General features: G+C 36.0%; 5 protein-coding genes across 5 annotated transcripts; 2 read left to right on the forward strand and 3 right to left on the reverse strand.

Moving 5' to 3' along the window:
* Positions 1-729: 729 nt before the first annotated feature.
* Positions 730-3,334, reverse strand: LOC103035597 (olfactory receptor 142-like). The gene has a single exon (XM_007238053.4). It carries the CDS (start codon positions 2,305-2,307, stop codon positions 1,330-1,332), a length of 978 nt encoding a protein of 325 aa, XP_007238115.3. The 5' UTR covers positions 2,308-3,334; the 3' UTR covers positions 730-1,329.
* Positions 3,335-6,390: 3,056 nt separating this feature from the next.
* Positions 6,391-7,527, reverse strand: LOC111191517 (olfactory receptor 52E2-like). Its single transcript, XM_022666673.2, has 2 exons — positions 7,516-7,527; positions 6,391-7,237 (listed from the first exon to the last, which is right to left on the reverse strand). The coding sequence occupies exons 1-2, from the start codon at positions 7,525-7,527 to the stop codon at positions 6,647-6,649; spliced, it is 603 nt and encodes a 200-aa protein (XP_022522394.2). The 3' UTR covers positions 6,391-6,646.
* Positions 7,528-8,864: 1,337 nt separating this feature from the next.
* LOC103038735 (olfactory receptor 6N2-like) lies at positions 8,865-10,203 on the reverse strand. The gene has a single exon (XM_015602675.3). The coding sequence runs from the start codon at positions 10,164-10,166 to the stop codon at positions 9,201-9,203; it is 966 nt and encodes a 321-aa protein (XP_015458161.3). The 5' UTR covers positions 10,167-10,203; the 3' UTR covers positions 8,865-9,200.
* Positions 10,204-14,507: 4,304 nt separating this feature from the next.
* Positions 14,508-15,927, forward strand: LOC111191516 (olfactory receptor 11A1-like). The gene has a single exon (XM_049475963.1). The coding sequence runs from the start codon at positions 14,560-14,562 to the stop codon at positions 15,553-15,555; it is 996 nt and encodes a 331-aa protein (XP_049331920.1). The 5' UTR covers positions 14,508-14,559; the 3' UTR covers positions 15,556-15,927.
* Positions 15,928-19,630: 3,703 nt separating this feature from the next.
* Positions 19,631-21,902, forward strand: LOC125799384 (olfactory receptor 11A1-like). Its single transcript, XM_049475962.1, has one exon. The coding sequence runs from the start codon at positions 19,692-19,694 to the stop codon at positions 20,685-20,687; it is 996 nt and encodes a 331-aa protein (XP_049331919.1). The 5' UTR covers positions 19,631-19,691; the 3' UTR covers positions 20,688-21,902.
* The last annotated feature ends 1,996 nt before the right edge of the window (positions 21,903-23,898 follow it).

Below are 23,898 nucleotides of genomic sequence, written 5' to 3' on the forward strand. Positions count from 1 at the left end.
TATCTACTCAGGAAAGAGAACAAAAAAATAAGAAAAAGTAAAATGTTCTCCCTTTTTAAACATAAGATCTGAAAGTCATTAAACATTTACTAAACATCCAGAGACAAGCATCCAAAAACAGATAAAGAAAAGAGCAAAAAAAGCAACTTTAAGATCACTATTCCATGACTGAGTGCACTATACACTGTAAAAATTAAGCAAAATGTCTTAAAAGGTAAAAAAAAAATAGAAAATTAAAGTGTATATTGCACAAGTTTTTTTTTACATTACATCTACTCAAGAAAGAGGACAAAAAAAGTAAAATAAAATTCTCCATTTCTGAACTTAAGACATCTGAAAGTCATTAAATGCATGTGTATGTATTAATATGTATGTATATTTATGTATGTGTGTATATGTTTAAGCATGTGTATAGTTAGATATGTGAGTATGTGTATGTATGTATGTTTGTTTATTTTATGTTTATTTTATTTTATTATTATTATTTTTCTTGTTTGTTTGTTTGTTTTTTGTTTAAGTTCTTTTTTTTTTTTCTTCTTCTTGTACCCCCCTCCTGTACCTCACACTCCGATCCCTCCAACCCTGAACTCCCACAACTATATCCACACAATATATATATATATATATATATATATATATATATATATATATATATATATATATATATATATATATATATATATATAAATATATATATAAAAAATAAAATTAAATAATAATAATAAAAAATAAAATAAATAAATAAAAATAAAGTATTAATTGTCCTCCGAAGAGGGGGGGTGGTGGTTGGGCCAAAAAAAAAAAAAAAAAAAAATGCATGTGTCTTTTGCTTCAGAAACATCTTCATAATCCATCCAAAAACAAACAGAAAGAGCATCATACTTTAAAATCTCTATTTCATGACTGAGTGCATTATACACTAATAAAAAAGGTTATTAATCAAAATCAAGTCTTAGCAAAAAGTAAAAAAAAGAGAAAATTAAAGTATATATTGCACAAGTTTTTTTTTTACATTATATCTTCTCTGCTCAAATTCCTCTAACCTTCTAGAAAAGAGGGAAAAAATAAGAAAAATCTGCTCTAATAACATAATGTACTTAAAATCTAATGACATACTTAACATCCTGAGACAAGCATCCAAAAACAAGCAGAAAAAGCAACTTTAAGATCACTATTCCATGACTGAGTGCATTACACACTGTAAATTTAAAGCATATATTGCACACGTTTCTTTTTTTACATTATATCTACTGTGCTCAAATTCCTCTAACATCTTAGAAAAGAGGGAAAAAATAAGGAAAAAAAGTATTTTTTTCTCCATTTCTAAACTTAAGACATCTGAAAATCAGTAAATGCGTGTGTCTTCTGTTTCAGAAACATCTTCCTAATCCTGTTGTAAATCGTTTTAAGCTTGAGGCCGTAAACGACAGGATTGAGCAGAGGAGGAATCACCAGATTTTCCACAGATATGATCATGGCGACTATGTGAGGAATGTCTGCTTCCAGCCGGTTATTGATCACCTCGAAGCAGGAGGTGAAGGTGAAGCTGATGAAGATGAGGAGGTGAGGGAAGCAGGTCTGCAGAGCTTTCCTTCTGGACTCTTTTGAGTTCTTTAAACAGACTGAAAAGATCTGAGCGTAGGAGAAGATTACGAAGATTACTGGTGGGAAGACGGCAATGCTGAAGGAGAACATGCCGTAGGATGTTTTTGCGGTCGTATCCGTGCAGCTTAGCTTAACGACTGCAGCCGTATTACAGTAGATCCTGTTTAATTTAAAGGAGCACGGCTTTAGCTGGTATGTTAAAATGATTCCTACGCCAATTTGACAGGAAGGAACAAACCAGCAGCAGAATAAGAGTTTTCTAACAGTGGACATTTTTACAATAGTCGCATATTGTAAAGGTTTACATATAGAAACATATCTGTCATAGGCCATAGCTGATAACAGTGTAAACTCTGCAGCAGCGTATAGGTGAATTAAAGACGACTGCAGCGTACAGGCTTGGAAAGACACTATACGTATTTCAGACAGTAAATCGATCAGCAGTTTAGGATAAATCACAGACGCTCCGAACAGAGCATTGCAGAGTAAAGCAGCGATGAATATGTACATCGGCTCATGCAGAGACTTATTTAAGTAAATAACATGAATAACAACAGCATTACAGCATATAATCAACAGATAAACTGCGAGAGTACAGAAAAAATACACATATCTATACCTCTCCAGCTCTACATGACCTTCCAGAGATAAATACATATAATTAGTACTAGCATTAGAAGCATTAGTAGTAGAATTATTCATGGTTTTGTTCAAAGCTGTATAATAAGTCTTATATCAGATTAGTCAGGGTAAGGTAAGGTAGTCAGTCAGTCAATAAGTCAATAAGTTAGTCAGTGAGTGAGTAAAGCAGACTGTCTGTACAGTCTGTGGAAAACTCACAGTGACTCCTCTCTATTTATACAGTCTCAAACGGCTGCGTTATTATCAGGAGGGCAGAGAGATTGACAGTCTACCACCAAGGTCAGCCCTACTTTACTCTGCAGTCAGACTGAGAGGCTAAAAATATATATTTATATATATACAGTGAGTCCAAGAAGTATTTGATCCCTTGCTGATTTTCTTCGTTGGCCCACTAATAAAGACATGATCATTCTATACTTTTAATGGTAGATGTATTCTTACATGGAGAGACAGAATATTAAAAAGAAAATCCAGAAAATAAATCTAAGGAATATATATTAATTGATTTGTATTTCATGGAGTGAAATAAGTATTTGATCCCTTAGTATTCATTAGCAGTTCTGGCTTTTACAGACCAGTTAGACACTCCCAATCAACTTGTTACCTGACCTGAAGCCACCTGTTCTCACTAATCACTTGTGTGAAAAACACCTGTCCACAGAATCAGACAGATCACACAGATTTCAAGTCTCCAACATGGGTAAAACCAAAGAGCTGTCACAGGACCTCAGAGTCAGAATTGTTGACCTTCACAAAGCTGGAATGGGCTACAAAAAGATTAGTAAGGTGTTGGATGTGAAAGTAACAACTATTGGTGCAATTATCAGAAAGTTTAAAGAGTATAACATGACAATCAACAGACCTCGGCCCGGTGCTCCAAAGAAGATTTCGCCTCGTGGGGTGGCAATGATGCTGAGAACGGTCAGAAATCGTCCTGCAACCACTCGGCAGGAGTTAGCAAATGACCTGAAGGCAGCTGGGACCACAGTTTGCAAGGAAACAATTGGCAACACTTTGCGCAACAATGGATTCACATCCTGCAGTGCCCGAAAGGTACCCCTGCTGAAGAGAGCACATGTGGAGGCGCGCCTCAAGTATGCCAATGATCATTTGAAAGATGAACCAAGTTATTGGGAGAAGGTTTTGTGGTCAGACGAGACCAAAATTGAACTTTTTGGCCTCAACTCCACCCGCCATGTGTGGAGGAAAAGCATCCACCGTCAAGCATGGAGGTGGAAGCATAATGTTTTGGGGGTGTTTCTCTGCCAAGGGTACAGGGCTACTTCACCGCATCACTGGGAAGATGGATGGAGCCATGTACCGCACAATCCTGAGGGACAACCTCCTCCCCTCTGCCAGGGATCTGAAAATGGGCCGTGGTTGGGTCTTCCAACATGATAACGACCCTAAACATACAGCAAAGGCAACAAAGGATTGGCTCAAGAAAAATCACATTAAGGTCATGGTGTGGCCCAGCCAGTCGCCAGACCTCAATCCGATCGAAAATCTATGGAGGGAGCTGAAGGTCAGAGTTGCCAAGCGACAGCCCACCAACCTTCATGATTTAGAGAGGATCTGCAAAGAAGAGTGGGCCAAAATTCCCCCTGGTGTGTGTGCTAAACTTGTGGTTAACTACAACAAACGTCTCACCGCTGTGCTTGCAAACAATGGCTTTGCCACTAAGTATTGAGTGTGTTTGGCAAGAGGGATCAAATACTTATTTTCCTCATTGAAATACAAATTAATTAAAATATATTCTTTAAAATTATATTCTGGATTTTTGTCTTGATATTCTGTCTCTCCATGTTAGAATATATCTACCATTAAAAGTGCAGAAGGATAGTTTCTTTATTAGTGGGCAAACAAAGAAAATCAGCAAGGGATCAAATACTTCTTGGACTCACTGTATTTTAAACTAGGGCTTTCAATGTAGGTAGGTAGGTAGGTAGGTAGATACATAGATAGTTAGTTAGTTAGTTAGTTAGTTAGTTAGTTAGGTAGGTAGGTAGGTAGGTAGATAGATAGATAGATAGATAGATAGATAGATAGATAGATAGATAGATAGATAGATAGATAGATAGTTAGATAGATAGATAGATAGATAGATAGATAGATAGATAGATAGATAGATAGATAGATAGTTAGGTAGGTAGGTAGGTAGGTAGGTAGGTAGATAGGTAGGTAGATAGATAGATAGATAGATAGATAGATAGATAGATAGATAGATAGATAGATAGATAGATAGATAGTTAGATAGATAGATAGATAGATAGATAGATAGATAGATAGATAGATAGATAGATAAGGCTTTCATTGCTCTCTGTACAATATATGGTAGGCTTGGGTTAAAGTAGTTGCTGTGTTTGGTGTGTGTGTGTGTGTGTGTGTGTGTGTGTGTGTGTGTGTGTGTGCCCAAAAGCTTTTTCTGTGCACATCTAATAAGAGTAAGCTGGCTAACGTTAGTTAACATTTCCCACTGAAAAAAAAGTAGTTACCATTAGCTAACCAAGCTAACGTTAGCTAAAACATTCCTAGCTAACATTATCTGGTGCTCACGACTTAGTATGCGGTGCTCACGACTTAGTAAGTCGTGCTCACGACTTAGTAAGTGGTGCTCACGACTTAGTAAGTCATGCTCACGACTTAGTATGTGGTGCTCACGACTTAGTAAGTCGTGCTCACGACTTAGTATGTGGTGCTCACGACTTAGTAAGTCGTGCTCACGACTTAGTATGTGGTGCTCACGACTTAGTAAGTCGTGCTCACCACTTACTATGTAAAAAAACAAATAATACACTACGTCCCTTTAGGGGCTCCGTAATTTTCTTTATTCATTTTGTAAAAAAATATATATGTATATTTAAGCAATAGAACACTTGAGGTCACGATTCGTAATAACACACGTCCTCTCGTGTTCTATTGCTTAAATATATTTTTTAGTTTGTTGTTTTACGTACCTGTCAAAGGTATTGATGCTATTGCTAGCTAGAGGATTAGGAACTAGAATTAACCTTAAAATAAAATAAAAAAACATCAAAAAACAAAAAGTACCAGAACTTCAACTTTCAACTTAACCCTCCCGTTATGTTCATTTGTCAGGAACAGTAATGGTGCATGTTTAATTCCAAAAAAAAATCCTAACGAGCAGTGTGAATATTTCATTACTAACTCTTTCATTTTATTACTAATTATTCTATCAATATTTACTGCAGTGTCGTTCCTTAATTCTAACAGGTGATGATACAATTAGGATCATTCACTCGTTTTTTTTGTTTTATTTTATTTAAAAAATACATGTTCAAACGTTCTTTTAATGTTTCAGTACTTTATTACTTTTGAAAGACCAACATAAAAAACACAAAAGTTTTACATAACATTAAAACATTACATTGCAATTTTGTTTTAGCTTTTGTTTTTATGTTTATTATGTTTATTTTTATGTTGAATTTGGGAGAAATGTTGTCTGTAGTTTATAGAATAAAACAACAATGTTCATTTTACTCAAATATATACCTATAAATAGCAAAATCAGAGAAACCGATTCAGTATCTTAATTTTTTTCCAGAGCTGTATGTGAAATAAACCATTTTGATAGTATATGTTTAAAAATATATATTTTTCCTATATTTCAAACTTTAAAACGGGTCAATTGGAACTCAAAACGTAGCACTTTATGTTTTTAGGCCGACTAAAAAAACATAGTAAATTTTGAAGTGGGTGAGACTTAATTGTGAAGATTTTAGATAGATAGATAGATAGATAGATAGATAGATAGATAGATAGATAGATAGATAGATAGATAGATAGATAGATAGATAGATAGATAGATAGATAGATAGATACTTTATTCATCCAGCAGCAGGTATGTATAGTACACAAAGTTACAAAAAGATAAAATATAATGATAGATATAAATAAAAATAAAAAATAAAAAAATAATAATAATAAAAAAAACCTCAAAACTTGTAGTTTCTTCAAAGTTGCCTTGTAATTTTCTTCATTTTTTCTTTTTTTCTTTTTTTTTACAGTGTGTTAACAAGTGTTAGCCTATAGGTCGCATTGCGTATAAAGGTACAAAAAAGTCTACTCTAAAAGACAATGTATGGTTTTTTTTTTAAGGAAAAAATGAACAAAATATTTATTTTTTTTTTTTTTTTACTTTTTGGAGCCCCTGAAGTGTACACTGTACAGTATGCATTATAAAGTAGTGATATTCTGTGTATCTAGAACAGCATATGTGTTCTGTTTTTCAAGAACATTCTCTTAATCCTACAGAAAATCTGTAAATAACAGGATTTAGAAAAGGAGGAATGTTAATTTTCTCAACTTTTTCATTTTTACAACAAGTGTTAGCCTATAGGTTGCATTGCATAAAACGGTAAAAGAAAAAAAGTCTACTCTAAAAGACGATGTGTGTTTTATTTTTTAAGAACATCTTCTTAATGCAGTTCAGAATCCCCTGCAGTTTTAACCCATAAACAATAGGATTGAGTAAAGGAGGAATAACTAGGTTTTCAACTGATAAAACCATAGCAGCCAGTTGAGGTATATTAGTGTCTAATCTGCCGTATATAACCTCAAAACATGAGGTGCAGGTGAAACTGGTGAAGATGATCAGATGAGGGAAGCAGGTCTGAAGAGCTTTTCTTCTGGATTCTTTTGAACTCTTTAAACAGACGATTAATATCCCAATGTAGGAGTAGATTACAAAAATCACCGGTGGAAAAACAGCAATGCTGAAGATTATCATTCCATATGTGGTTTTTGCAGATGTTCCTCCACAGCTTAATTTAGCAATGGCACTGTTATTACAGTAGATTCTGTTTAACTTAAATTTACACAAATTCAGCTGATATGTCAGAATCCCGCCTACACCAATCTCACATGAAGGAACAAACCAGCAGATAAATAAGAGTTTTCTAACTGTAGACATTTTAACTAAAGTCACGTACTGTAAAGGTTTACATATAGACACGTAACAAAAAAAATACTTTTATGAAATCATAGTTTTTTTTTATGAACAGCGTTAGTAACACCATTTATTAAAAAAAAACTGATTTCATAAAAGTATTTTTTTTATTTAATATACTTTATATATAATATACATTAAATATATTTTCTACATATTTCAATGAAATGTATTTTTTTAGCAATATGGTTTAAATTATACATTGTGTTGATAGAAAATTGATATGTAGTGACAGTAAATATTGCTTAAAGGTTATTTTAGTGTATTTGTTTTCCAGGAGCGTTCAATAGTACATTTACAATATACTTCATGTGTATTAAAAATTATATTAAAATCTATACTTAAATCTACTTAAGTTTGCAGAAGTTGTATGAAAAATATAAGCACACAAAACCACAGATTAATGTTTTTATGTTGTGCTTAAATACAGCTTGATTACAACTGAAATACTGTATATAAAATAAATCATAAACTGCCATAAGTTGTTCCAAAATTGTACATTTAGTATATATGTAAGTATAATTTTTTTATTTAAAAAAATATGTACTAAATTCTATTCATAATATATATATATATATATATATATATATATATATATATATATATATATATATATATATATATATATATATATATATATTAGTAACAATGCTTACAGTGTGATGGAAATGAAAAATATGAAGAAGAAAAAAAAAATATATATATATATATTTTTTGTATATATATATATATATATATATATATATATATATATATATACAAAAATATTATTGTATTATACATTATATAGCAATATATATATATATTGTTAATCACCTCAAAACAGGAGGTCACAGAGAAATTGATAAAGATGAAGAGATGAGGGAAGCAGGTCTGCAGAGCTTTTCTCCTGAAATCTTTTGTATTCTATAAATAAACATGTTTAGTATATATATATATAAAAAGTATGTACTTAATACACTTTTCTTTTACAACGGTTTACTTTTAGTATCTATAAAACTACATTAAAACTACATTATATTGAATATTATACATATTAAAATACTGTGTTTCTGATTGTATACAGTTTAATTCATACTGATACTACATGCAGAAATCAATTACAATGCTTCCACTGTGCTGGAAATGACAAAATGACCAAAAAAATTGCTTTTTTACTATTGAAGTGTACACTGTACAGTATGCATTATAAAGTAGTGATATTCTGAGTATCTAGAAAAGCATATATGTTCTATTTTTAACATTCTCTTAATCCTACAGAAAATCTCCTGCAGTTTCAGTCCGTAAATAACAGGATTTAAAAAAGGAGGAATAACACAGATCTGCTGTTAATCACCTCAAAACAGGAGGTAACAGAGAAATTGATTTGGGAGCTTTTCTCCTGAAACCTTTTGTATTCTTTAAACAGACATGTTTAGTATATTTTAAGTTTGTAAAAAGTATATTAAGTTTGTACTTAATACACTTTTCTTTTACAAGGGTTTACTTTTAGTATGATGTTTTTGATGCATAAATTAATTACAATGCTTCCAGTGTGCTGGAAATGGAAAAAATGAAAAAAAAAAAAAAAAAAAAAAATATATATATATATATATATATATATATATATATATATATATATATATATACTGTACAGTATGCATTATAAAGTAGTGATATTTCGTGTATCTAGAACAGCATATGTGTTCTGTTTTTCAGGAACATTCTATTAATCCTACAGAAAATCTGTAAATAACAGGATTTAGAAGAGGAGGAATAACCAGATTTAGATGGTAGAAAGTCAAACTACATTATATTCAATATTACACATTAAAATACTGTGTTTCTGATTGTATACAGTTTAATTCATACTGCTGCTACATGCAGAAATCAATTACAATGCTTCCACTGTGCTGGAAATGACAAAATTAAAAATAAATAGCTTTTTTACTATTAAAGTGTACACTGTACAGTATGCTTTATTAAGTAGTGATATTTTGCGGATCTAAAACAGCATATGTGTTCTGCTTTTCAAGAACATTCTCTTAATCCTACAGAAAATCTCCTGCAGTTTCAGTCCGTAAATAACAGGATTTAGAAGAGGAGGAATGACCAGATTTTCCACAGATAAAATCATAGCGAATAAATGAGGCACATTTCCTTCTAATCTGCTGTTAATCACCTCAAAACAGGAGGTCACAGAGAAATTGATGAAGATGATGAGATGAGGGAAGCAGGTCTGCAGAGCTTTTCTCCTGAAATCCTTTGTATTCTTTAAACAGACGGTTAGGATTCTGACATAAGTGAAGGCGATGAAAATCGCAGGTGGAAAAACGCAAATGACTAAAGTGAAGAGTCCGTATGAATTTCTCGCAGATGTATCTCCACAGCTCAGCTTTAGAAGTGCGTTATTATTACAGTATATTCTATTTAACTTAAATTTGCACAGCTTCAGCTGATACGTCATTATCATCCCTATACCGATTTCAAACGAAGGGAAAAACCAGCAGCAGAATAAGAGTTTTCTGACTGTAGACATTTTTATAAGAGTCGCGTACTGTAAAGGTTTACATATAGAAACGTATCTGTCGTAGGCCATAGCTGATAACAGTGTAAACTCTGACGCAGCGTAATTGTATATAAAAAAGGACTGAAAAGTACAGGCTTCGAAAGAGATCAAACGATCTTCAGACAGAAAATCGATCAGCAGTTTAGGATAAAGAGCAGCCGTTCCGATAAGAGCATTACCGAGTAAAGCAGCGATGAATATGTACATCGGCTCATGCAGACGCTTGTTTGAAAATATAACAATAAGCACAACGGCATTACAGCATATAATCAACATATAGACTAAGAGAGTAACAGCAAAATATACATATTTATACTTCTCCAGCTCTATATGACCCTCCAGAGATAAATATGTAACATCAATAGAATCATTCATGGTTTTTCCATGTAAAACTGTTATCATCAAATAAAAAAAATAGAAGAAAAAAAAAGGTACAGAAGCTGTACAGCAGTGCAGTGGAGGAGAGGAATACAGCCTTTATGCCTTGATGCTCCTTTATACACTGTTAAACTATTCCTCAGTGGTTCCCTGACAGACAGAGCAGTGATGCTCCTCCTTCATACTCTTGTAAAGTTGTGAACTAGATGCAAGATACATAAAGTGTCAACATAACTGTTGACTGCAATGATAAAATATATTTTTAGTGTATTCTAGCTCATTTCATGACTTTGATATAACTCAAATAAAGTCAAGAGGATGAAATGGCCAATAAAATATAGAGTGGGCATTGGGATTATCTTAATACAGTTACAAGAAAATGTATGATTTCTGATTTTCATCTAAGTCACAACAATACAGTCAAATGAAAAAGTTTGGGCGCCCCTATTAATCTTAATCATTTTATCTTATCTAATAACACTTATCTAATAACTGATGGACACAGTAATATTTCAGGATTGAAATGAGGTTTATTGTACTAACAGAAAATGTGCAATATGCATTAAACCAAAATTTGACCGGTGCAAAAGTATGGGCACCCTTATCATTTTATTGATCTGAATACTCCTAACTACTTTTTACTGACTTACTGAAGCACAAAATTGGGTTGGTAACCTCATTGAGTTTTAAACTTCATAGCCAGGTGTATCCAATCATGAGAAAAGGTATATAAGGTGGCCAATTGCAAGTTGTTCTCCTATTTAAATCTCCTCTGAAGAGTGGCATCATGGCCTCATCAAAACAACTCTCAAATGATCTAAAAACAAAGATTGTTCAACATAGTTGTTCAGGGGAAGGATACAAAAAGTTGTCTCAGAGATTTAACCTGTCAGTTTCCACTGTGAGGAACATAGTAAGGAAATGGAAGAGCACAGGGACAGTTCTTGTTAAGCCCAGAAGTGGCAGGCCAAGAAAAATATCAGAAAGGCAGAGAAGAAGAATGGTGAGAACAGTCAAGGACAATCCACAGACCACCTCCAAAGAGCTGCAGCATCATCTTGCTGCAGACGGTGTCACTGTGCATCGGTCAACAATACAGCGCACTTTGCACAAGGAGAAGCTGTATGGAAGAGTGATGCGAAAGAAGCCATTTCTGCAAGCACGCCACAAACAGAGTCGCCTGAGGTATGCTTTTGCTTTTGTGACTGTGTCCATCAATTATTAGATATATCAAAGTGAAATGGCTGTTGGAAACACCCAAATATTTAGAACTAAATATGATTAAGATTAATAGGGGTGCCCAATTAATAATTTTTCATATGACTGTAGACAAACACAGCCTACTTAAACTAAAACCACACAAAAAATATATATGTTTGCATGGTTTTATTGAACACAACATGTTAACATTCACAGTGAGGGTGAAAAAAGTATGTGAACCCCTGGGCTAATGTCTTTTCTAAGAGCTAATTGGAGGCAGGATGTGATGAGATTAAAGGATGTGTTGATTAAAAGCTGCCCTGCTCTATTAAAAAAATCTTCTACACACCAGTTTTGAGTTTTTTGCTGTTCTTAAGAAGCCTTGCTTGATGTGAATCACGCCTCGCACAAAAGATCAAGCTCTCAGAAGACCTACGTTCAAGAATTGTTGACTTGATACATGAAGCTGGAAAGAAAGGGTTACAAAAGTGTCTCTAAAAGCCTTGATCATGTTCATGTGTCCACGGTCTACAAGACAGATGGTCTACAAATGGAGAAAGTTCAGCACTGTTGCTGAAGCTACTCTCGCTAGGCGTGGTAAAGTCCTGTAAAGATGACTGCAAGAGCACAGCGCAGAATGATCAATGAGGTGAGGAAGAATCCTCTGAGGAAGAGTGTCAGCTATCTTAGAAGACTTACAGAAATCTCTGGCACATGCTATAATTTTTTTAACAAATCTACAATAAGGAAAACATTAAAAAAGAATGGAGTTCATGGGAGGAGGACACCACGGAGAAAGCCACTGCTGTCCAAAAAAACATTGCTGCACTTTTGAAGTTTGCAAAAGAAAATAGAGCACCTGGATGTTTTACAGCAGTACTGGCTAAATATATATTGTGGACAGTCGAAACCATAATTGAGTTGTTTGGAAGGAAAACACACAGTGTTATGTGTGAAAAAAAAGCACAGCAGACCATCATAAAAACCTCATTCCAACTGTGAAACATGGTGGAGGGGGCATCATGGTTTGGGGCTGCTTTGCTTTGCTGACTCAGGGCTGGACGGATTTTGCTGCCATCAACGGAAAAATTAATTCCCAAGTTAACAAAGACATTTAGCAGGAAAACTTATGACCATCTGTCCGCCAACCGAAGCTCAACAGAGGATGGATGATGCAACAGGACAATGACCCAAAACATAGAAGTAAATCAACAACCGAACAACTTCAACAGAAGAAAATAAATACTGGACCTTCTGGAGAGTCCTGATTTCCTGAACCCAATTGAGATGCTGTGGCATCATGACCTCAAGAGATAGATCAATTCACACCAGATATACCATAATATTATAGCTGAACTGAAACTGAAGTTTAGTGAAGAGGAATGATCCAGAATTCCTCCTGATCGTTTTGCAGGTCTGATCTGCAGCTACAGGAAACCATTGGTTTGGTTGAGGTTTTTGCTCGAAGTGAAAATCATGAATCTGATTGGTTAGATTGTCCTATGACTTTGCTTAAAGACTCATTACTACACCCTTCTCAAAATCAGCAGAAGGGTCACGCCATAGACTGTGTATAGCTGGACAGAGCATCGTCTCTCAGAAGTGAAGCTGCCACAGGTCGGGCGCCCCCTGCTATTCGGTTTCAGAAAGCTGTGTAACTCCACCCATCCCCATAGGTTACAATGACAAAACAGACAACTTTCAATCAGGTTTTTTTTTCCAATATACTGTAATTCTACCTTATTTATTTAAATGCAGCAACTAGTGTAACCTCTGCTTATATTGTTAAATTTTTATATCCCCACAGAATTCGTTATTTAAACCGTTATTCAGCTCTATTCAAAAAAGGTGTGGTTATTGTAAAAGGGCTGGTTATGGGCGGGACCAATAACAGACCGTCAGCTCCGCTCCACTCTGCTCTGCAGCCTGTGACCTCGAGGCAGCCCTCAGGGGGCGGGGTTATACAAATGAGTAGGCTGTCTCTCCACAGTCTTTCTCCCTCCTCTGGTCTCTACTGCGCTCTACAGACTCAGGTATCAGGATCGCCATCATGGAGGAAGATTTTGGCTTCATTTTCATTGAATGAATGGGAATGCCGACACAGCGTCCATCTTTTTTTACAGTCTCTGGGTCGCGCAGACACAAGGGGGCAGAAGCCATTTAAAAAAGCAGTTTTGATTGGTTAAAACCTCTGTCAGTCAGATAAGAGTCCTGTAGCAACTGAAAAACGCAGACTAATGCTTTAAATTAGTTGCTGTTTTTTAATTTTAGTTAATTTATAAAATAAGCCCATACACTTACAATAACTATAATAAATATTTCCTGATTAAAAATTATGTAATTGTTTACATGCACCTATTGCAGACAAACCAAGTCTTCCTGAAGCTGCGGGAGTCTCCCGCATTTCGGTAGTGGCTCCCTGATGCCCGCGAGTCACATATAATCTCCCGGAATTCAGAACGAGTGCCCCAAGAGCGCACTGCACACAGGCCACAGACTTTTTTTCTCTAATCGCGTGTGGGAAGGAGAGAGAGAAAACAGAGAGGGTTCTGATTGGCCTGTTCTCTGCAAAGAGTCTGTGAGACAGCCAATCAGTTTTTAGTGTGGGCGGGCAGTGTTTTTCCCCCCTCCCGGACGGGATTTGTTCAGTGAGTGAGAGAAAGCAGATCATGACGGAGGCAATATTAATAATTATTGTAATATGATATGAAATGTTTTTGATGTTGTGCAATTTCTTGTGATATTGTAACTGTCAATTTTGGTCAAGTAAAAGGAAAGCAGAGGCAGGGCCTTCCAGAAAGAAAAATGATAAAACTAATTTCACCTCTGAATACTCTAAATTTAATTTAAAAAAAAACTAAAATTAATTAATATCAAAGTAAATTTTCGTAATCCTTTGGTGTGTGTGCAATTTGTTTTTTTAGTTTTTTGGCGGGGGTGGGGGGTGGGGGGGTTGTGTGGATTGGTAGTGGTAACCTCCCTGAAATAAACTTTTGCAACTTGGGATGTCTGCTATTGTCAAGGGTTAGAAGGGCCTCACTGCACACAACTGGTGACGAGTGAGGGTAGGGCTTTTAGTGAACCACTAAGAAATGTATTTTGAGTTGATATAAAAATGCAACACCACAGCAAGTTTCTTCTTCAGTCATTAGGTACATCTACAGCCTTCTCGATTTTATCTCACCTCTCCCTCTCTCTGACGGCAGAATAATAATTCATGTGTAGATTTGTATGGATTCATCATATAGGTTCTTATGTTATGAAGTTATTGCTGATGGAGTATTTTAATAATGTCACGTATTTGTTTCTGGAGGGTCATGTAGAGCTGGAGAAGTACAGATATCTTTATTTTGCTGTTACTCTCACAGCCTATCTGTTGATTATTTGCTGTAATTCTGTCGTTATATTTGTGATATATTCCAGCAAACAGCTGCATGAGCCGATGTATATATTTATTGCTGCCTTGCTTTTTAATTCTCTTATTGGAACGGCTGCTCTTTATCCTAAACTGCTGGTTGATTTTCTGTCTGAAATTCAGGTTACTTCTCTCAGTGCCTGCTTATTTCAGGCCTATTTAATTTACAGCTATGCTGCTGCAGAGTTTACACTGTTATCAGCTATGGCCTATGATAGATACGTTTCTATATGTAAACCTTTACAATACGCTTCTCTTATAAAAATGTCTACAGTTAGAAAAATCTTATTCTGCTGCTGGTTTGTTTCTTTTTCTGGAAATGGTGTTGGAACAGTTTTAACATACCAGCTTCAGCTTTGTAAGCAGAGAATGAACAGAATCTACTGTAATAATTACTCTATTGTTAAGTTAAGCTGCGGAAATGTGTTTGTAAACAATATATACGGTTTATTTGTGTTATTCGCTATGGTGTTTCCATCACTGATCTTTATAAGCTTCTCCTATTTTAGAATTCTTGCAGTCTGTTTAAGAAATTCAACTATTATCAGAAGAAAAGCTTTTCAGACCTGCTTCCCTCATCTTATCATCTTCATCATCTTCACCGTCACCATGTGCTTTGAAATTATCGGCAGCAGATTTGAAGCAAACTTACCTCAGCTCTTTGCTATGATTATGTCAGTTGAATTTGTAGTTATTCCTCCTTTAGTCAATCCTATAATGTACGGATTGAAACTGCAGGAGATTCTGAACAGCATCAAGAGAATAATCTGTAAAAAAAGGACGCATATTTCTTTCTGATTTAACTTTCATCTTTTTTTTATATGTTGTGGCTATAAGTTTAAAGTGTATAGACAAATAAGCGATTAGCAACTTTATTAACTTTTTAACAGGTCAGGGCGCCGAGTGGTCCAGCGATCTGAAGCGCTGCCACTATGAGCAGGAGGTCGCAGGTTTGAACCCCCACTCATGCAGCTTTTTCCATCAAGCTGCCGGCGCTCAGAGGGAGCACAATTGGCCCTGCTCCCTCCGGGTGTGTAGATGGCGCTCTCTCCCCACATCACTCCTAGGGTGATGTCCACAGCACAGGGCGTCTGTGAGCTGATGTATCAGAACCGAGTCGCTGTGCTTTCCTCAGAGCGCGCTGGCTGCTCGGTAATGCTGCATCATCAGCAGCAGCTGGAAAAGAAGCGGTGGCTGACTTCACATGTATCGCAGGAAGCATGTGTTAGTCTTCACCCTCCTGGTGTGTTGGGGCGTTACTAGTGATAGGGGGAGTCCTAATGAGTGGGTTGGGTAATTGGCCGTGTAAATTGGGGAGAAAATGGGAAAAATTAGAAATAAAATTATAAAAAAAAAAAAAAAAAACTTTTTAACAGGTCAGGATTTTTGTCTCAGAGATTTAACCTGTCAGTTTCCACTGTGAGGAACATAGTAAGGAAATGGAAGAGCACAGGGACAGTTCTTGTTAAGCCCAGAAGTGGCAGGCCAAGAAAAATATCAGAAAGGCAGAGAAGAAGAATGGTGAGAACAGTCAAGGACAATCCACAGACCACCTCCAAAGAGCTGCAGCATCATCTTGCTGCAGATGGTGTCACTGTGCATCGGTCAACAATACAGCGCACTTTGCACAAGGAGAAGCTGTATGGAAGAGTGATGCGAAAGAAGCCATTTCTGCAAGCACGCCACAAACAGAGTCGCCTGAGGTATGCTTTTGCTTTTGTGACTGTGTCCATCAATTATTAGATATATCAAAGTGAAATGGCTGTTGGAAACACCCAAATATTTAGAACTAAATATGATTAAGATTAATAGGGGTGCCCAATTAATAATTTTTCATATGACTGTAGACAAACACAGCCTACTTAAACTAAAACCACACAAAAAATATATATGTTTGCATGGTTTTATTGAACACAACATGTTAACATTCACAGTGAGGGTGAAAAAAGTATGTGAACCCCTGGGCTAATGTCTTTTCTAAGAGCTAATTGGAGGCAGGATGTGATGAGATTAAAGGATGTGTTGATTAAAAGCTGCCCTGCTCTATTAAAAAAATCTTCTACACACCAGTTTTGAGTTTTTTGCTGTTCTTAAGAAGCCTTGCTTGATGTGAATCACGCCTCGCACAAAAGATCAAGCTCTCAGAAGACCTACGTTCAAGAATTGTTGACTTGATACATGAAGCTGGAAAGAAAGGGTTACAAAAGTGTCTCTAAAAGCCTTGATCATGTTCATGTGTCCACGGTCTACAAGACAGATGGTCTACAAATGGAGAAAGTTCAGCACTGTTGCTGAAGCTACTCTCGCTAGGCGTGGTAAAGTCCTGTAAAGATGACTGCAAGAGCACAGCGCAGAATGATCAATGAGGTGAGGAAGAATCCTCTGAGGAAGAGTGTCAGCTATCTTAGAAGACTTACAGAAATCTCTGGCACATGCTATAATTTTTTTAACAAATCTACAATAAGGAAAACATTAAAAAAGAATGGAGTTCATGGGAGGAGGACACCACGGAGAAAGCCACTGCTGTCCAAAAAAACATTGCTGCACTTTTGAAGTTTGCAAAAGAAAATAGAGCACCTGGATGTTTTACAGCAGTACTGGCTAAATATATATTGTGGACAGTCGAAACCATAATTGAGTTGTTTGGAAGGAAAACACACAGTGTTATGTGTGAAAAAAAAGCACAGCAGACCATCATAAAAACCTCATTCCAACTGTGAAACATGGTGGAGGGGGCATCATGGTTTGGGGCTGCTTTGCTTTGCTGACTCAGGGCTGGACGGATTTTGCTGCCATCAACGGAAAAATTAATTCCCAAGTTAACAAAGACATTTAGCAGGAAAACTTATGACCATCTGTCCGCCAACCGAAGCTCAACAGAGGATGGATGATGCAACAGGACAATGACCCAAAACATAGAAGTAAATCAACAACCGAACAACTTCAACAGAAGAAAATAAATACTGGACCTTCTGGAGAGTCCTGATTTCCTGAACCCAATTGAGATGCTGTGGCATCATGACCTCAAGAGATAGATCAATTCACACCAGATATACCATAATATTATAGCTGAACTGAAACTGAAGTTTAGTGAAGAGGAATGATCCAGAATTCCTCCTGATCGTTTTGCAGGTCTGATCTGCAGCTACAGGAAACCATTGGTTTGGTTGAGGTTTTTGCTCGAAGTGAAAATCATGAATCTGATTGGTTAGATTGTCCTATGACTTTGCTTAAAGACTCATTACTACACCCTTCTCAAAATCAGCAGAAGGGTCACGCCATAGACTGTGTATAGCTGGACAGAGCATCGTCTCTCAGAAGTGAAGCTGCCACAGGTCGGGCGCCCCCTGCTATTCGGTTTCAGAAAGCTGTGTAACTCCACCCATCCCCATAGGTTACAATGACAAAACAGACAACTTTCAATCAGGTTTTTTTTTCCAATATACTGTAATTCTACCTTATTTATTTAAATGCAGCAGCTAGTGTAACCTCTGCTTATATTGTTAAATTTTTATATCCCCACAGAATTCGTTATTTAAACCGTTATTCAGCTCTATTCAAAAAAGGTGTGGTTATTGTAAAAGGGCTGGTTATGGGCGGGACCAATAACAGACCGTCAGCTCCGCTCCACTCTGCTCTGCAGCCTGTGACCTCGAGGCAGCCCTCAGGGGGCGGGGTTATACAAATGAGTAGGCTGTCTCTCCACAGTCTTTCTCCCTCCTCTGGTCTCTACTGCGCTCTACAGACTCAGGTATCAGGATCGCCATCATGGAGGAAGATTTTGGCTTCATTTTCATTGAATGAATGGGAATGCCGACACAGCGTCCATCTTTTTTTACAGTCTCTGGGTCGCGCAGACACAAGGGGGCAGAAGCCATTTAAAAAAGCAGTTTTGATTGGTTAAAACCTCTGTCAGTCAGATAAGAGTCCTGTAGCAACTGAAAAACGCAGACTAATGCTTTAAATTAGTTGCTGTTTTTTAATTTTAGTTAATTTATAAAATAAGCCCATACACTTACAATAACTATAATAAATATTTCCTGATTAAAAATTATGTAATTGTTTACATGCACCTATTGCAGACAAACCAAGTCTTCCTGAAGCTGCGGGAGTCTCCCGCATTTCGGTAGTGGCTCCCTGATGCCCGCGAGTCACATATAATCTCCCGGAATTCAGAACGAGTGCCCCAAGAGCGCACTGCACACAGGCCACAGACTTTTTTTCTCTAATCGCGTGTGGGAAGGAGAGAGAGAAAACAGAGAGGGTTCTGATTGGCCTGTTCTCTGCAAAGAGTCTGTGAGACAGCCAATCAGTTTTTAGTGTGGGCGGGCAGTGTTTTTCCCCCTCCCGGACGGGATTTGTTCAGTGAGTGAGAGAAAGCAGATCATGACGGAGGCAATATTAATAATTATTGTAATATGATATGAAATGTTTTTGATGTTGTGCAATTTCTTGTGATATTGTAACTGTCAATTTTGGTCAAGTAAAAGGAAAGCAGAGGCAGGGCCTTCCAGAAAGAAAAATGATAAAACTAATTTCACCTCTGAATACTCTAAATTTAATTTAAAAAAAAACTAAAATTAATTAATATCAAAGTAAATTTTCGTAATCCTTTGGTGTGTGTGCAATTTGTTTTTTTAGTTTTTTGGCGGGGGTGGGGGGTGGGGGGGTTGTGTGGATTGGTAGTGGTAACCTCCCTGAAATAAACTTTTGCAACTTGGGATGTCTGCTATTGTCAAGGGTTAGAAGGGCCTCACTGCACACAACTGGTGACGAGTGAGGGTAGGGCTTTTAGTGAACCACTAAGAAATGTATTTTGAGTTGATATAAAAATGCAACACCACAGCAAGTTTCTTCTTCAGTCATTAGGTACATCTACAGCCTTCTCGATTTTATCTCACCTCTCCCTCTCTCTGACGGCAGAATAATAATTCATGTGTAGATTTGTATGGATTCATCATATAGGTTCTTATGTTATGAAGTTATTGCTGATGGAGTATTTTAATAATGTCACGTATTTGTTTCTGGAGGGTCATGTAGAGCTGGAGAAGTACAGATATCTTTATTTTGCTGTTACTCTCACAGCCTATCTGTTGATTATTTGCTGTAATTCTGTCGTTATATTTGTGATATATTCCAGCAAACAGCTGCATGAGCCGATGTATATATTTATTGCTGCCTTGCTTTTTAATTCTCTTATTGGAACGGCTGCTCTTTATCCTAAACTGCTGGTTGATTTTCTGTCTGAAATTCAGGTTACTTCTCTCAGTGCCTGCTTATTTCAGGCCTATTTAATTTACAGCTATGCTGCTGCAGAGTTTACACTGTTATCAGCTATGGCCTATGATAGATACGTTTCTATATGTAAACCTTTACAATACGCCTCTCTTATAAAAATGTCTACAGTTAGAAAAATCTTATTCTGCTGCTGGTTTGTTTCTTTTTCTGGAAATGGTGTTGGAACAGTTTTAACATACCAGCTTCAGCTTTGTAAGCAGAGAATGAACAGAATCTACTGTAATAATTACTCTATTGTTAAGTTAAGCTGCGGAAATGTGTTTGTAAACAATATATACGGTTTATTTGTGTTATTCGCTATGGTGTTTCCATCACTGATCTTTATAAGCTTCTCCTATTTTAGAATTCTTGCAGTCTGTTTAAGAAATTCAACTATTATCAGAAGAAAAGCTTTTCAGACCTGCTTCCCTCATCTTATCATCTTCATCATCTTCACCGTCACCATGTGCTTTGAAATTATCGGCAGCAGATTTGAAGCAAACTTACCTCAGCTCTTTGCTATGATTATGTCAGTTGAATTTGTAGTTATTCCTCCTTTAGTCAATCCTATAATGTACGGATTGAAACTGCAGGAGATTCTGAACAGCATCAAGAGAATAATCTGTAAAAAAAGGACGCATATTTCTTTCTGATTTAACTTTCATCTTTTTTTTATATGTTGTGGCTATAAGTTTAAAGTGTATAGACAAATAAGCGATTAGCAACTTTATTAACTTTTTAACAGGTCAGGGCGCCGAGTGGTCCAGCGATCTGAAGCGCTGCCACTATGAGCAGGAGGTCGCAGGTTTGAACCCCCACTCATGCAGCTTTTTCCATCAAGCTGCCGGCGCTCAGAGGGAGCACAATTGGCCCTGCTCCCTCCGGGTGTGTAGATGGCGCTCTCTCCCCACATCACTCCTAGGGTGATGTCCACAGCACAGGGCGTCTGTGAGCTGATGTATCAGAACCGAGTCGCTGTGCTTTCCTCAGAGCGCGCTGGCTGCTCGGTAATGCTGCATCATCAGCAGCAGCTGGAAAAGAAGCGGTGGCTGACTTCACATGTATCGGAGGAAGCATGTGTTAGTCTTCACCCTCCTGGTGTGTTGGGGCGTTACTAGTGATAGGGGGAGTCCTAATGAGTGGGTTGGGTAATTGGCCGTGTAAATTGGGGAGAAAATGGGAAAAATTAGAAATAAAATTATAAAAAAAAAAAAAAAAAACTTTTTAACAGGTCAGGATTTTTGTCAATTGTCTGCCTGACATTACAGCACTAAATCTCGAGGATTTCTATTCAAGCATTAGATAAAATTTTAATTTCATGTTTGATTTGGAACTTTACAGAAAAGCATAATTGTAATTGTAATAGTTTTATTTTAAAAAAGTAAATCTGCTAATGTCTGCTAAAATATAATGAAAAATCATATTTAAAATTGGCTTTTTCCTGCACTTCATTTTAAAATCAATATTTTTTTCCTGAATACAAATCAAACAAATCTGAATACAAATCCTCCAAACCTTTAGTTTTATTATGTTTGTCTAGTTTTTACTAGTTTTTATTTTCAAACCTGCAGAATTTGGATGATTCCTGTTACTAATCTGGAATTATTATATTATATTATATTAAGTGGAGTAGAGAGAAAACAGGCAGCTTCTCTAAGTGTCCTGTAGGTAATGTAAATAAAATATTTTACTGCAAGAAAAAGGGATTTTGTATCACCTACACCTGTAGCCTGCATAGGGGACAAGGCATTTTAAGGGATAATGCAGTATATATTCATAGAAAGTATGAGTGCAAAAAAAAAAATCATGATGAATAATCAAAATACAAAATGTATATTAATTCATGTAATTTTGTATGTAATATATTAAAAATATCTATATTATAAATGTTTGCACAGTATTTCTTCACATTTGAAGATGCTCCTGTGTTAGCACCAGCAATCTCACCTGCTTCTGATCCAGCATCATACTGACAAGAATGTAAAAGATATAGATAAAATAAAATAAAATAAAAAACAGCTGAACCTAACTCACATGACAAGCTAAAAACTAAAAAGTAGCGTTTTTCAAGGACAGATGTTCACCAAACTGTAAAAAAGATGCTTTACCATTTGAAAGTTAGAGCATTTTGTTTTAATGTACATATATGTAAATTTTACACAGTGTTTGTTTGTTGGAATTGGGGTTGTACCATCAGAAAACTGAAATATATATATATATAAATATATATATATCTACAGTGACGTGATGTGAAAATTATTTGTCCTCTTACAGATTAATTTTGTTTTTGCATTTGTGTCATACTTACATTTTTCATATCAAATAATTTTTTATATCAGACTAATATAACCTGAATTAACACTATTTAAATGAGGATTTCGTTTATTAACTGGGATTGATCACATTTTTGGAAAGCTGACTTCAGTTTCACTACTAACCACAACCGGATCTGATTACTGCCAGACCTGTAGAACCAAGAAATCACTTAAATAGAACCTGTTTAACAACATGAAGCAGATAAAAGATCTCAAAAAGCAGCACATTATGCTACGATTTGAAGAAGTTCAAAAACAGATAATAAAACAAGGTGGAAAAGATTAGAAAGTCATTTCTAAAGCTTTGGGACTCCAGAGAACGACAGTGATTCACTATTATTATTCACTAATGGAGAAAAAACATGGAACACTGGTGAACCTTCCCAGGAGTGACCGGCCGATCGAACAAAATTACTCTAAAAGGGCATGAAGAACTCATCCAGGAGGTCCCAAAAGGACCCCGAACAACATTTAAAGAACTGCAGGATCTCACTAAAGCCTCAGTTAAGATCAATGTTAATGATTCAATAATAAGAAAGAGACTGGGTGAGTTCCAAGATAAAAAATATAACACTGCTGACCAAAAACAGCACAGCCACCCGTCTCACGTTCACCAGCTAACATCCTGATGATCCTTCAGAACTTTGGCTAAATATTCTTTACAGGACTGACAAGACAAAAGTGGAGATTTTTGAATATGTGTCCTGTTACATCTGGCGTAAAACTAAAAACTAACACATAATTTCAGAAAAAGAACATCATACTGAACGATGTAAAACATGGTGGTGGTAGTGTGTGTGTGTGTGATGGTCTGGAGCTGCTGGATAAAACTTGCTGTAATAGATGGAAGCCGGAATTCAGCTGTTTACCAGACAATCCTGAAGGAGAATCAGAATCCAGCCATCTGTTCCTTAGTGACCTCAAGCTCAGGTGTACTGGGGTTCTGCAGCAGGACAACGACTCAAAGCACACAAACAAAAAGTCCACCTCTGAATGACTTAAAAAAAAAAAATAAAAAAACTAAATGAAGGTTTTGGAGGGTCTAGTTAAAGTCTGGATGATTGAGATGCTGTGGATGATCTATGATCTTAAACAGGACGTTATATATATATATATATATAAAACATTTGGTCCAAAAATTGTGTCAGAATGTCTGTTTTAATTAATCATTGTTTCGGGTATCTTGAAAAAATCTATACCTAATCTAAATCTAATATAATCTATCCAAAAAGATTTTAGGTCACAATGTACAATGAGATTAATGGGACTTTAATATAATATAACACATACGGTGACAAGAACACATATGTGAACCTTTTGGAGTTTCATGGTTTTCTGCATACATTCGTCATAAAATAAAATCTAATCTTCATTCAAGTGATGGGTATTGACTTTCCAGGAGTGTATGAACCATGAAACACATTCATAATGAAAGCTCACAAATGCCTACTAGATTTTAAATGTATTATAAAGAAATATATATGTATACTTTATATTATATTTTATTTTTGTGTTGGTGAAAATATTTTGAATTTTCAATCCACGTGGA

The sequence above is a fragment of the Astyanax mexicanus genome, chromosome 3, assembly GCF_023375975.1.
Source record: "Astyanax mexicanus isolate ESR-SI-001 chromosome 3, AstMex3_surface, whole genome shotgun sequence".
Classification (NCBI taxonomy): domain Eukaryota; kingdom Metazoa; phylum Chordata; class Actinopteri; order Characiformes; family Acestrorhamphidae; genus Astyanax; species Astyanax mexicanus.